At 43.8% G+C, this 15260-nt stretch overlaps 1 protein-coding gene across 1 annotated transcript in view; it reads right to left on the bottom strand.

Annotated features, from left to right (window-relative positions):
- Window positions 1–587: 587 nt before the first annotated feature.
- Window positions 588–15260, bottom strand: part of doc2b (double C2-like domains, beta) — a 213396-nt gene continuing 198723 nt past the window's right edge. The window contains exons 7-9 of the mRNA XM_055658071.1: window positions 11525–11606; window positions 5910–6006; window positions 588–3154 (exon numbers count right to left, since the gene is read on the bottom strand). Coding sequence (XP_055514046.1) covers window positions 3018–3154; window positions 5910–6006; window positions 11525–11606 — 316 coding nt within the window. The 3' untranslated portion in view covers window positions 588–3017. The remainder of the gene's footprint in view (window positions 3155–5909; window positions 6007–11524; window positions 11607–15260) is intronic.

Raw genomic sequence — 15260 nt, forward strand, 5'->3', positions numbered from 1 at the left:
GTTTCTCTCTATAGATGCTGCCTGACCTGATGAGTATTTGCAGCATGTTCATGTAATGTCCTTCTGCTGGCTGGATAGCACGCAACAAAAGCTTTTCACTGTACCTCGGCACACGTGACAATAAACTACACTCAACTGGGAAAAAAAAAAATGAATCCTGTACTTATTCACATAGAAAAAAGCTAAACTTAATTGAAAACAAAATAAAGCCTTTTGTTGTACTCTTTGGTCTTTTTATTGTGTTTTGTGTTCTGATATGAAACATTTCTGTCAAGAAATTCTGGAAATACACATTCAGTTTATATTAACCATTCATGGGACAGTTTTGATAATCTTTTATAAAGTTACTAGTTGAGCTTTACACTCTGGGCTGCATTCTTCCTGGATGCATGTTGCAACACAGATAACACAAAGTGCAATTATCACTGCTCAAAATACTGTTATCTTATCGCCCTATACCATCATAGTCAATATAGAAAGCAAAGAGCAAGTTTACCTGCATTTCCTATGAATTAGACAATGTAAATAATATCAACGTTGAGAAATGATGAGCACTTTCAGGTCATATAAATAAAATTGTGCGGTAGTTTCAGAGAGAAGATTTATTGTTGTAATCACATGATCACTTGTTCCATACAAGGGTAAATTGAGATGTAAAACTGAGGTCAGTTTAGGAACCATGTAGACAGTAAGAAGACAGAGTCAAAAAGGACCTTTGGCATAACATTTATCCCTTCCTCTTGAAGTAAGGTTGAATGGTTATGAACCATGCAAAATAATAAAATAGATAATGTTTATTATATAACAATAACATGTAGTGCAAGGCTCATTCACAGAAAATAAATGATCAACTGCCAAATATCCTCAAGGCATTAGGAAGTTAACACTTCATGCAGAGTGTAATCTTGCTAGCAATACTCGAAACATCTTGTTGGCTATCATACCCACAATATAGTTTCAAACTGGAATGTTTGTTGCTTGTTGCTTTGCAAGTTAATACAATAATAGCAGCCAAATAAGCTCCATGCACATTAATTGAAATCCATACAAAATTCAGATTCATATAAAGTGTACAAGAGTTCATTGTCAAACTGAGTTCTGCACATTCAACGTAGTTTTATTATTAAGTAGATACTTTTAAAAAAGTCCAAATATTTGGAATTATTGGGAGTGATGTTTTTAAAACATGTCAGTTCAGAAATTAATATGTCGAGCCTGATGCTAGATTTACTGCTTCCCTGTAAGGTTGGGCTGGCGTCTCAACTGTAACTTTTATTTTCTCTCTATAAATGTTAGTGACATCTTGGGTGGAAATTAGTTTGGATTTGGGAGGTAGGACGGGGCAAGGGCCAAAGTAGCAGAAATAAGGTCTCAAAAGCGAAGATTTTCTGGAGGTTGCCCCAGGGTTCAATTTGAAAAGAAATGCCATGTCATTCAAAGGGTCTGCGCAAAAAGCAGGTCATTTGTTGCAAAGTGTTTCTCGATAGGGCCCGAGGATGTGAAAAGATAAAATATCAATGCTATTTCCATATATATGGTACAGTTTGTGTGGGCCTTTTTGAGATTAAAGCATCTTTTGGGATGTTGTGGTGGGCCAGCTTTTCCAGGTAGTCTTCATGAGGATGTAACTGGTGGATAACTTTAGCGATATTGCGCGAGCGAATATTTAATAAAAAATACACGAGGACTGGTTAATTTAAGCTGTTCGAGATATTCTGTGCTCTGTACCAAATATGGAGGAGGTTCGTGCAGGAAGGAACTGCAGATGCTGGTTTAAACCAAAGATTGACACAAAAAGCTGGAGTAACTCAGCGGGTCAGTCGGCATCTCTGGAGAAAAGGAACAGGTGACGTTTCGGGTTGAGAACTTCTTCAGAGGTTCTCCTGACTTGAGGATGGTATTGATCGGTAATTATTTTAATTTTAGAAGGAGATTATTAGGAGATTATCCTAAATTTTAGAAGGAGATTATTTCCTTTGCATTTCTGAACTGCCTTTTCAAATGGGATAGTTAGTTAGCCCCACATCTTCTACCAGGTCCTACAGATATGGAACCTGGTTATTTTTCAGATGGTTAACAACTTTGCTAACACTTCTCATCTCTTCTCATTTGACTCCGGGTTTGCAGTGCAGCACAGTTAACTGAGAACTGCCTTATTTCTTTGATTTCTACCGGATGCGAGATTTATTGAGATGACTTCTGAATAGTGAAACGCTTCGTTAGGACCACAGTGAATAATTCACCTCCTGTGCTCCATTGAAACCTATGCCTCCACTGCCGAAGGGTGACATACATACACCATGCGTTTTCCAATTCCATTGATGGAAAGAAGACAATTGACATGAGAAGCGTGTTACATTTATTATACGTACGCCATTCTTAAAGCTCGGTTTTGGTCTTGTGAATGTGTTCTTCTGGATAATGAAAAGCTATGTGTACTTTCACTACTTTAATTGAAACTTATGGAGAATTGGCCACTATCAAGGCCACCATTCTCCAGTACTGTATCAAAAGTACTATATTACTCCAAAATATGACTAGGTTTAAGACAAGATCAGTTCCTTTGTGCAACTTTTTCTCGAACTGGTTCGTCTGTCTGTAGTAGAGAGGAAATCTATATTTAAGTACTCCAGACATGTTTCGCTTGCCCTAATAACATTTAAATACTTCAAAAACATAAAAATAATTTGCTTGGTCTGGGTCGCTAAAAGTATCAGCCATCAAAAGCGGATAATTCCTGGTGCTAAATTAATTATAAAAAAATTATCCAAAGGGACTCCTCTGAAATTTATCGCCAGTGCTCAGATACACAAATGCATGTAAACATGTACGTAAGCCAATATGTAAGCCACAAGATTACCAGGCAAAGTTAGGTATCCGTGAAGAGGCCTAGAGGAACTCGTTTCTGAAAAGAAAAGTGCAAAAGGCCCGACCTTTCTGTGGCACTCACTCTCAGACAGAACCTCACTTGTCCTATGCCACGATGCAGGGGCAAGATCACCGCCGGGCAGCTGGCATCAATCACTGAGGATAGACCCCGGGAGTTCATTTGTCAACGTGTGCCAGCGTTCTATTTTCTTGTCCTTGCTCTTCAAACAGTCAAACCAATGCTTTAAACGTTCGCCTTTAGCATTGATTCCAAGTGTCACCCCACCTAAACAGAACATTTAGAGGAGTGAGGATCTACTTTTGAAACATGCAGGACCGAACTGAAGATAGACGCAAAATGCTGGAGTAACTCAGCGAGTCAGGCGGTATCTCCGGAGAAAAGGAATATTGATTTCTCTCACTGGTGTGAATATTGGTCTCTCTAACTTTGCATTTCCTCTCCCTCCGTCCCTACCCCAACTTTTCGCCGTTTGTTTTCCTCCGTTATCACCTCGTCCCCAGCCAACAATGGACCATTGTGAGCTCCACCTTTCCTGAGTCATCGATGCAGGCTCTGCTTTGTTCTGTACCTTCCCCATAGCTCTCGTGTCTCCCTTCCTGACTCTCAATCTGATGAAGGATCTCGACCCGAAATGTCAACCAGTCCCCTTTTCCAGAGATGCTGCCTGACCCGCTGAGTTACTCCAGCATGTTGTGTCTATCCACTTTTGATATACTGGAAGATGAACATCTTAAATATAATACAAGTTGTAATAACAAGAAACTGCAGATGCTGGTTTTAATAAAAGTCCAAGTAAGCAAAATAAAGAAGATTATAATCATTATTAAATTATTTAAAAACGTAACAACAACAAAACAACAATAATAATAATAGTAATAATAGTAATCAAAGTGAATGGCGGTGCTGGCTCGAAGGGCCGAATGGCCTACTCCTCCTGCACCTATTGTCCATTGTCTACTGTCTTTAATTAGGCTATATAGCCCATCAAGTCTACTCTGCCATTCAATCATGGCTGATCTATCTCTCCCTCTAAACCTCGCTCTCCTCTCTTCTCCCCATAACCCCTCCACCCCTATTTATCGGCATGAAGCCATCTTTGGTGGATCTTTTCTGATGGTGGGACAAGACAAGCCTGGGGAAGTGGTGAGGAAATACAAAGAGAACATTCCAGAAATTCCCAGCAGATCAAACACTGTTCTGCTGAGAGATAAATAACTATCAGGTCAATGACACCCCAAATGCCAGAGGAATACTGGGAGAGGCTCATTGGCCATTGTTTCCCAATACATAGGCTCTGCCTGATCTGCTGAGTATTTTTACGCAATTCTTATCTTTATTCCTGCTTTCAAGCCGGTGTAGTTGTTTATTTTTTGTTGGTGATGGTGAAGCTTGGTGTGATTCTGAGAGGTTTATTGCTTAACCTGTTAATGGGGCAGCGGTGTTGAATTTACTACAAGTACCCAGATGTTAGATGTGGTGGGCTGCCATGGATGGCGATTGTGCTTGGTGCATCTTTGTCATTGCTGTGGTCGATTAGTAATCACACCTTATGCAATACATGCTTCACCTGGCTATACTAGAGAGCACATCGCTGAGGATCTGGATTTGTACGATCATAAGATCATGGCGTAGGAGCAGAACTAGCCATTCGGTCCATCGAGTCTGCTCCACCATTCGATCATGCCTGATCTATTTTCCCTCTCAACCCAATTAGAGTCATAGAGTCATGGAGTGATACAGTGTGGAAACAGGCCCAACTTGCCCACACCGGTCAACATGTCCCATGTACACTAGTCCCACCTGCCCGCGTTTAGTCCATATCCCTCCAAACTTGTCCTGTCCATGTACCTGTCCGTTTCTTAAACGTTGTGATAGTCTCAGCCTCAACTGCCTCCTCCGGCAGCTTGTTCCATTCACCCACCATCCTTTGTGTGAAAAAGTCACCCCTTAGATTCCTATTAAATCTTTTCCCCTTCACCTTGCGCTGATGTCCTCTGGTCCTCGATTCCCCTACTCTGGGCAAGAGACTCTCCTTCCTGCCTTTTCCCCACAACCTTTACCTGCCTTTACTAATCAAGATCCTAGCAATCTCCACTTTCAAAATACCCAATGACTTGGTGTCCACCGCCATCTGTGGCAATGTATTCCACAGATTCACCACCCTTGGGCTAAAGAAATTCCTGCTCATTACCATTCTAAAGGTTCATCCTTTTATTCTGAAGTTGCGCCCACTTGTCCTAGACTCGCCTACAAGTGGAATCATCCTCTCCGCATCTGCTCTATCTAGGACTTTCATTTTTTCGGTCGGTTTCAATGAGAGGTACACAAAGGCCACACGTGCACTGGGCAAAGACTGTCTATCCTTGATCTTCAACTGCATTGCTTTACTGGGTTCTTCCACCATCAACATTCATCAAAAAGTTCAAATGACCAGAGGGCAAGTCAGCGGCTACAAATGACTCACTGCCTGACCCACCAAAGTCTTTCAACCATCCAATCCAGAACCATCACGATATATTAATAAAGGAACGGAATGAGGCTTTACATCTCATTGAATGAGTCTTAAATCCAACAGGTAGACAAAAATGCCGGGGAAACTCAGCGGGTGAGGCAGCATCTATGGGGCGAAGGAATAGGTGACGTTTCAGGTCGAGACCCATAGGGTCTCGACCCGAAACGTCACCTATTCCTTTGCTCCATAGATGCTGCCTCACCCGCTGAGTTTCAATGAGTTTCCATGAGACTCTTAGGATCTCGACCCGAAACGTCATCTATTCCTTTGCTCCAGAGATACTGCCTCACCCGCTGAGTTTCAATGAGTTTCAATGAGACTCTTAGGGTCTCGACCCGAAACATCACCTATTTTTTTCGCTCCATAGATGCTGCCTCACCCGCTGATTTTCTCCAGAATTTTTGTCTACCTTCCATTTTTCCAGCATCTGCAGTTCTTTCTTTAACTTAAATCCAACATTGCCATTACGAATATTACAGGCTGCAGTAATAATTCAAATCCACTTACCGATGAAATCATTTGATTTTCCAATGTCGTAATCCCACACAGTTACTTCCAGAGTTTTCTTAGACAAATCCGCTTGCTTGATCTCGTAGAAAAATTCCTAATTGAAAGAAAAACACCAAGAACTGCAACTGAGGTTTCTCATCTTTGCATTTCAACTTGACTAAAAGTGGAGCGTGTAGCAAGGAACTGCAGATGCCGGTTTACACTGAAGATAGACACAAAAAGCTGGAGTAACTCAAGGAGGCAGGCAGCATCTCTGGATAGAAGGAATGGGTGACGTGTCAGGGCGAGACCCTTCTTATAGAATTTTTCGAGGATGTAACTAGTAGCGTGGATAGGGGAGAACCAGTGGATGTGATGTATCTGGACTTCCAGAAGGCTTTCGACAAGGTCCCACATAAGAGAATAGTATACAAACTTAAAGCCACGGATTGGGGGTTCATTTTTGTCTAGAGAACTGGCTGGCAAACAGGAAGCAAAGAGTAGGAGTAAACGGGTTTTTCACAATGGCAGGCAGTGACTAGTGGGGTTGCAAGGCTCAGTGCTGGGACCCCAGCTATTTACAATATATATTAATGATCTGGATGAGGGATTGAACAATATCTCCAGGTTACTAAGCTGGGGGGCAGTGTGTTAGCTGTGAGGAGGATGCAGGAGACTGCAGGTGACTTGGATAGGCTGGGTGAAATCCAATGTTTGGCAGGTGTATAAAATAAATTTGATTTTCCATTTTGGTGGCGTAATCCCAAAGCAGACTATTATCTAAATGGTGGCCATTGGGAAAGGGGGTTTTCTGTATGGTACACAAATCATTGAAGGTAGGCATGCAGGTGCAGCAGGCAGTAAAGAAAACGAATTATATGATAGATTTCATTGCAAAAGGATTTGATATAGGAAAGAGGTTCACTGCAGTTCTACAACTTGGTGAGCAACTGGAGTATTGCTCATCTTTGCATTTCAACTTGCCATAGAGGGAGTGGGACGGTTGTAGCAAGGACACTGCAGATAGACCGGTTTACTCTAGAATTTAGGAGATAGGGATCTTATAAAAACACAAAAAAGGGGTTGGACAGTAATGCAGGAAGGTTGTTCAATGTTAGGGGTCCAGGACAGGGGTCATCTAAGGATAAAGGGGGGAATCCTTTAAAAGAGAGAGAAGAACTTTTTTGAGAGTGGTGAACGAACTCTTGCCACAGAGGGTTGAGGCCAGTTCCTTTCTTAGATGTGGCCCTTGTGGCAAGACTGAGGGGCCAGCGAGGACGGGATACTGAGTTGGAGATGATCATATGAATGGCGGTGAAGGCTCGGGGCCGAATGGCCTACTCCTGCACCTAATTTCTATGTTTCTAGTTTCAGACTGAGAGCCAGCGAGACACAGAGATATGGAAGGGTAAGGTGTGAAAACAAGGCATCAAAGGGGACAACTCTCTGCGGACAGTCTGACTGTCTTCCTGATTACATTTTATCTTTGTTGTAATCTTCCCCTAGCTAACAATGATCTATTCTACATTTACCTTGAACTTCACCCCCTTTGATGTCTCGTTTTCACACCTTACCCTTCCATATCTCTGTGTTCCCCTCTCCCTTGACTGAATGGGTCGAAATGTCACCCATTTCCTCTATCCAGAGATGATGTCTGTCCCACTAAGTTACTCCAGCATTTTGTGTCGATCTTTAAAGTGGGGTGTATATTTTATCTTTAATTATCACTGAACAGGTGACTATCCAGGGCCACAACTTGCCCAGAACCATCATAGAGTGATAGAGTGATACAGCAAAGAAATAGGCCCTTCGGCTGAACTTGCCCACACCGGCTAACATGTCCCACTCCCAGCTCCACTAGCCCCACCTGCCCACGTTTAGTCTATATCCCGCCAAACCTGTCCTATCCATGTACTTATCTGACTGCATCTTAAACGTTGGGATAGTCCCAGCCTCAACTACCTCCTCTGGCAGCCCGTTCCATACACCCACCACCCTTTGTGTGAATAAGTTACCTCTCAGATTCCTATTTAATCTTTTCCCCTTCACCTTGAACCTATGTCCTCTGGTCCTCGATTCGCCGAATCTGGGCACGAGACTCTGTGCATCTACTGGATCGATTCCTCTCATGATTTCAACAATGTTAATTCAAATAGGATCATTGGATTGGAATCAGGCAGGTGCAATGAAAGGCAGGAGATCTAGTTTGACTATCCAAGAGGAGAATTTTAATTTTCAATCCTACTGTACGTCTCCTGTTAAAATGATTCAAATACATTACTATTTAATAGTCCTCTCGTTTAAGCCTCCATAAAACACAGGTATTTTTTCTCAATGATTTGTTGCGAAATGGAAACATTTCAATTCTGGTTATCACTTCTGTGAGTTAATCCTGGTTTCCTTTATTTGTAGTTTGCTGACTATAAGATCCCAAACCACCCCCTCCCCAGGTACCTTCCCCTTCAACCACAGAAGATGAAACACCTGTCGATATACGTCCTCCCCCGACTGTCCAGGGACCCCGACAGTCCTTTCAAGTTAGGCAGAGGTTCACTTGAACCTCCTCCAACCTCATCTACTGTATCCATTGTTCAAGATGTGGACTCTTATACATCGGCGAGACCAAACGCACACTGGGCGATCGTTTCGCAGAACACCTTCGCTCAGCCCACCTGAACAAACCTGATCTCCTGGTTGCCGGACAATTTAACTCTCCTTCCCATTCCTACACTGACCTTTCTGTCCTCAATCTCCTCCATGAGGCTGAATGCAAATTGGAGGAACAGCATCTCATATTTCACTTGGGCAGCTTACAGCCCAGTGGTATGAATATTGATTTCTCTCACTTCAGATAGCCCTGTCATTCTCTCTCTCTATCCCTCCCCCACCCAAGTCGCACCAGCTTCTCATTTGCACCCAACAAACAGTCTGAAGAAGGGTTTCGGCTCGAAACGTCGCCTATTTCCTTCGCTCCATAGATGCTGCTGCACCCGCTGAGTTTCTCCAGCAATTTTGTCTACCTAACAGCTAACAATGGCCTGTTTCCTTTATCATCGTTACTTTTTTGCACATCTTTCATTCATTGTTCTTCATCTCTCCACATCATCGCCTATATCTCTCGTCTCCCTTATCCCTAACCAGTCTGAAGAAGGGTCTCGACCCGAAACGTCACCCGTTCCTTCTCTCCAGCGATGCTGCCTGTCCCGCTGAGTTACTCCAGCTTTTTGTGTCTATCTTTGGTTTAAACCAGCATCTGCAGTTCCTTCTTACACAATCAATCATAACAACTTGAGATAAAAGGGCACACTGGGCTTTGGGCTTCGTAGCTTCCAAAAGTGAATTACTGATTTACAAATACATTTTCATTTCTTTGTAACTCAATTAAATTATGACAGTTGATGCATTTAATTTTTTCCTGATACAAATCGGGATTATCTGTAAATTTGACAACAGTAGGAGTTGCTGCCGCACAGCGTCAGAGACCCGGGTTCTATCCTGACTACGGGTGCTGCCTGCTCGGAGATTGTACGTTCTCCCTGAGACCAAGTGGGTTTTCTCCTGGTGCTCCGGGTTTCCTCCCACACGACAAAGAACTAAAGGTTTGTAGCTTAATTGGCTTTGGTAAGTTGTAAAATTGTCCCGTGTGTGTGTGTGTGTGTGTGTGTGTGTGTGTGTGTGTGTGTGTGTGTGTGTGTGTGTGTGTGTGTGTGTGTGTGTGTGTGTGTGTGTGTGTGTGTGTGTGTGTGTGTGTGTGTGTGTGTGTGTGCGTTAGTGTATAGGGTGGTCACTGGTCGGTGCAGACTCAGTGGGCCGAAGGGCCTGTTTCCATGCTGTATCTCTAAAGTCTAAAATAAAATCTAAACTACAGTCGGGATTAGGAGATACTCAGGCAAATGTAACCCTCCAACACTTACAAAATGTCCCTTCGCTCTTCTGTAAATTAATTTAATAATAATGAAAAGCTAAGTTACATTTTGCGGGGTAAGTTAGTAACACAAGGAACTGCAGATGCTGGAATCTTGTGGAAAACACAAGGCGCTGGATGAACTCAGTGGGTCAGGCAGCGTCTGTGGAGGGAATGGACAGGAGTCTGAAGAAGGGTCCAAACCTGAAGCATCGACTATCCATATCCTCCACAGATGCTGCCTGTCCCACCGAGTCACTCCATCACTTAGCGTTTTGCATTAGAATGAGAGGGCTCAGTTGACATTAGTACTGGACTAAATTGCATTGTCCTAATTCTACAGTTTTATCATGGATATTATAAAGCATGAAAATTGACAGCATTTCTGAAGCACACATTGGAAGGCTTATCTCCGCATGTAAAGCATGCGTTCAAGTTTCAAAACTTGGTGCGATCTGTAGGGAGACACACTGCTAATATTGGAAGTTAATGTTTAAGTCATCGAACCATACAATGTTCATCATCATCATCGATGAAAACATCAATGGGCATGGTGCATTACAATGCCGTGTACGACAGCGATCGCAACTTCTATTGAAGTGTGGATGGCCGTTGGCTCGCTAGGAGCTCATCCGCCCTTTGGCAGGTCTTGTTTTTGGTCCTGCTGGGGGTCCACAGCCCCCTCCTCACCTGGCAAACCAGGTGGGGGAGACGGTTTAGTCACCGACTATCCGACCATGGAGCAGGTAGCACGGGATTACATGGTACCCGTGGCGAGGGGGAACTCCCCCCGACCTATCCTGTCAATGCTGCTTACAGTATATCTCAACTTTATCCAATTTTAGTCCGTCTTTCTCCCTTTCCTCCTTGTGCATTATCATTCACACCAGGTCTGCGTTCCCTCTCTATCATGTCCATGTGACCCTTTTTCATGCACAACTCTAAGCTTTTATATTATTCAGCAGTCACCATGAAGATAGCTGCACCAGACTCCGATTGAGGCATTTCGTCAAAGAGAAACATGAAACGGAAATCAACTTTCTTCCTTGTCCACTCTTTCTGTATACACAGTTTTCTAAGAGAATGGAGACGCGAGGAACTGCAGATGCTGGAATCTTGAGCACAGCGCAAATGCTGGAAGGTTAGGCCGCATCTGTGTAGGGCAATGGGGAGGCAACATCTGAAGAAGGATCCTGACCTGAAACGGCGTCTGTCCATTTCCTCCACAGATGCTGCCTGACCACTGAATTCCTCCAGCACTGTGTTTTTTTTCCCCCTAAGGAGATTAAGTAGACAGACACAAAAAGCCGGAGTAACTCAGCGGGTCAGGCTGCATCTCTGAAGAAAATGAATAGGTGATGTTTCGAAGTGTCACCCATTCCTTCTCTCCAGAGATGCTGCATGACCCGCTGAGTTACTCCACCTTTTTGTGTCTACCTTCAGTGTGACCCAGTATCTGCAGTTTCTTCCTACATATTAGGTAGCCAATTTGCTGTTCAGCTTCTGTGCTGAGGGGACTATACAACCTTTTCAGTTCTATATTTCTCCAGCAGTGGGTAATATCCACTTTGTACATAATAAACCACGCAACACCAAGCACAGTCCTCAGTAGAGCAACAAAACCTAGTCAACAATGTATTGCTGATTTGTTACACTGCAATCTTAACAAATGAAGATGTTCCCTATAAGCTATCATGACCTCCGCATATAAAATAAGATGCATTAATACCTCATTAAATTCTGGATTAAGGGTTTTCTTTTTGACAGCTGTCTTATGCTTTGATTTCTTGTCAGCGTCTGGCTTCAAATATCTGAAAGAAAAACGTTTCGAAAAATTAAGTGGCAGGCGAGATCTTGACAAGTCCCATGGTGTTTCTTCGGAGAAGAACAAGGAGATTCAATCATTGTGATACAACATTCATCCCACAGCTGTTCCCACCAAAAGCAGTCTGATTGGCCAGTCTCTCTTTCTGATGTTTATCCTATAAGGGCCTGTCCCACTTGGGCGTCATTTGAGCGTCGCGAAGGCGGCGCACGAAGATTTTGTGAATCCCAACATCCTGGGGCGCAGACTGCGCGACTGCCTACGTCACCATGCACCATGCGCATGTAATGCACGCCATGTGTGCATAATGCACGGCATGCGCGCACATATTGCGGCGTGACGCCTAAATAATGTCGCGTAAATGAGGCGCAAATGACGCCCAAGTGGGTCAGGCCCTTTAGTTCCAGCGATCCCCGCACATTAACACAAGCCTACACACACTAGGGACAATTTACACTTTTAGCAAGTATATAAATCCAAGCCAATTCACCAATGCACGTCATTGGAGTGAGGGAGGAAACCGAAGATCTCGGAGAGAAACCCATGCAGGTCCCGGGGAGAACGTACAAACACCCGGGTCTCTGGCGCTGTAAGCGCTATAAGGCAGCAACTCTACCGCTGTGCTGCTGTGTTGCGCTCCTTTTTTCTGATTGGCATTTATCTTTTCCCATTTGCTTAGCTTCAAAGGCTAATTTGGAGAGACACTATCATCGGAACTCACTTGTCAAAAAACCTAGATCTCACCATGCCATGTCTCCAGACGATGTGCCATTCAAGTTTGATGGCATTCATTTGCAAAAAGGGAATCTGTGATCTAACTGGAAAGTCTGTGAAGCCCAAGATTTTTGTTCCAAGTCCTCCAGCCTTATGACGTACCAATACACAGAGAACTTGTACAGCGGTGTTGAATGACATATAATGCTTGCCAAAGCAGCATGTCTGACATTTTGGAAGATATATATATATATACTAGACCAAGTGCAGACCCGTTGGGTCTGTTCCCCAAACGCACGGTTGCGAGGGGAGGGGGCGGCCTGAGGCGTCACACATACACTAACCAACCTCTCTCACACACACGAACCACCCCCATTGATATTATATTAATACACTCCTTTTTCCCCATGCCCTGCCCTATCCACTCACACATAGCCCCCAATTCGCCGGCACGGAGGGGGAGACGGAGGCACAGAGAGGGAGACACGGAGGCACAGGGAAGGACACGGAGGCAAACACATACACACACACAGAGTTTTAAAAGTATATATAGATACACACACACACGCACACACACATACACATACACACGCACACACACATATATATATATGTAGCTCACAGATGGCACAGGCTTTCACACTGATGAACCTTGCTTTGCTCCTACTGACTGGGTCCTCTATGAGTAGGTCAGGGACATTGAATTCCTTTGCTAGGAACATCTCTCTTCGACAGTGGCGTACCGTCCCGTCCCAACCCTTCCAGCTCTCTTTCCTCATCCCACCCCTTCACCAGACTTTGTTATATTGTCTGACATTTCTCCCCATTCCAACCCATCATCTTATCCCAGTCCCAACCCTCTCTGACCCACTTCATTGAGGTCCAAATCAGACCATCCCAGTCAGTCACCTCACTGTCTTCTCACTACCATCCACCCAGGTAGCTGGAGATGGTGGTCTGCACAATGTCTACTTTGTCAATAACATATCTCAGAAGACCAGCTAATATTATGCATCCTGCTATTGAGTATCTTCATATGTTCCTCATTGTCTCAGGCTCGCTGAGGAGCCATTGTCCAACTTTCACTTCCTTTTCCTCTTTATCTTTTTCCAGCTTTCCTCATCCACCATTTCTATTCCCATTATGTTTCCTTCAAGCTCAAGTTCAAGTTCAAGTGAGTTTATTGTCATGTGTCCCTGTATAGGGCAATGAAATTCTTGCTTTGCTTCAGCACACAGAGCATAGTAGGCATTTACTACAAAACAGATCAGTGTGTCCATATACCATAATATAAATATATACACACATGAATAAATAGACTTCACTTAGTCACAGAGTCATGGAGTCTTAGGGCATAAAAAAAGGACCTTTGGCCCAACTTGCCCATGCCGGCCAACATGTCCCAGCTACACTAGTCCCACCTGCCTGCGTTTAGCCCATATCCCTCCAAACCTGTTCTATTCATGTACCTGTCTAAATGTTTCTTAAACGTTGCGATTGTACCTGCCTCAACTACCTCCTCCGGCAGCTCGTTCCATACACCCACCACCCTTTGTGTGAAAAAGGTACCCTTTAGGTTCCTATTTAATCTTTCCCCCCTCACCTTAAACCTACAGGTATATCCTCTGGTTCTCGATTCCCCTACTCTGGGCAAGAGACTCTTTGCATCTACCCAATCTATTCCTCTCATGGTTTTGTACACTATTAGATCACCCCCTCATCCTCCTGCGCTTCAAGGAATAGAGTCCTAGCCTGCTCAACCTCTCCCTGTAGCTCAGACCCTCGAGTCCTGGCGACATCCCCGTAAATCTTCTTTGCACCTTTTCCAGCTCGACAACATCAAGCTTCCAACTTCCTTCTGCTACATTTCTGACGGTGAGTCAGCAAATCAGGGCCGGCCAGGAAATGTTGGGACCACTTATCAAGAAGAAAGGGGTAAGGAATGGGGAGGAAATGGCCACAGTGACCTTTGCAGCATGGAGTCCAAGTCAATGGATATTTTAAGGTTTTAAGAGATAGATTAGATTCTTGATTAGTACGGGTGTCAGGGGTTATTATGGGGGGAAGTTCGGAGGGTGGGGTTAGGAGGGAGAGATAGATCAGCCAGGATTGAAAGGCGGAGTAGACTTAATGGGCCGAATGGCCTAATTCTGCTCCTATCACTTATGACCTTATGGAAAGAATCGCAGATTCATGGTCTGTGCCAAAGGGAACAACTTGCTCCGGCAAAGAAACACAGGGCAGTTTAGTTTAGAGGTACAGCGCAAAAACAGGCCCTGTACAAAAACACCGACCAGCAATCACCGCACATTAACACTATTCTACACATGTATCTCTGAACAAAGCAAACAGAGATAAAATGTAGTGGGAGACAGTGAGACTGGTGGGTGAACTGGGAAGGAGGAGGGGATGGAGAGAGAGAGAAAGCAAGGGTTAATTGAAGTTAGAGAAGTCAATGTTCATACCGCTGGGGTGTGAGCTGCCCAAGCGAAATATGAGGTGTTGGTCCTCCAATTTGCACTGGGCCTCACTCTGACAATGGAGGAGGCCCAGGACTGAAAGGTCAGTGTGGGAATGTGTGGGGGAGTTAAAGTGTTGATCAACCGGGAGATCAGGTAGCTTTAGGCGGACTGTACTGCACTATGTCTATGTCTTATAGAACAGTAGTACAATGTTTGAAAATGACACAATTCCTTTTCCTGACCCCGTTTGAATAGGATCAATGACCCTGAGCAAAGCAAGGGTCTCTGTTCATTAATTTATTCATGTTGTTAATTTTTTGTACTTCAACAATGTTTTAACAATTTGGTTTAAAGGAATTTCTAAAAATTTAAAGGAATCAAGTTAATTTGAGCAGACGTGTAAAATAATTCGCAGGGTTTTGATGCTGGTGAGCTGTCAAAAGGCATCGAGGATTTTCTGGAAA

The sequence above is a fragment of the Leucoraja erinacea genome, chromosome 28 (assembly GCF_028641065.1).
Source record: "Leucoraja erinacea ecotype New England chromosome 28, Leri_hhj_1, whole genome shotgun sequence".
NCBI classification, from domain to species: Eukaryota; Metazoa; Chordata; class Chondrichthyes; order Rajiformes; family Rajidae; genus Leucoraja; species Leucoraja erinaceus.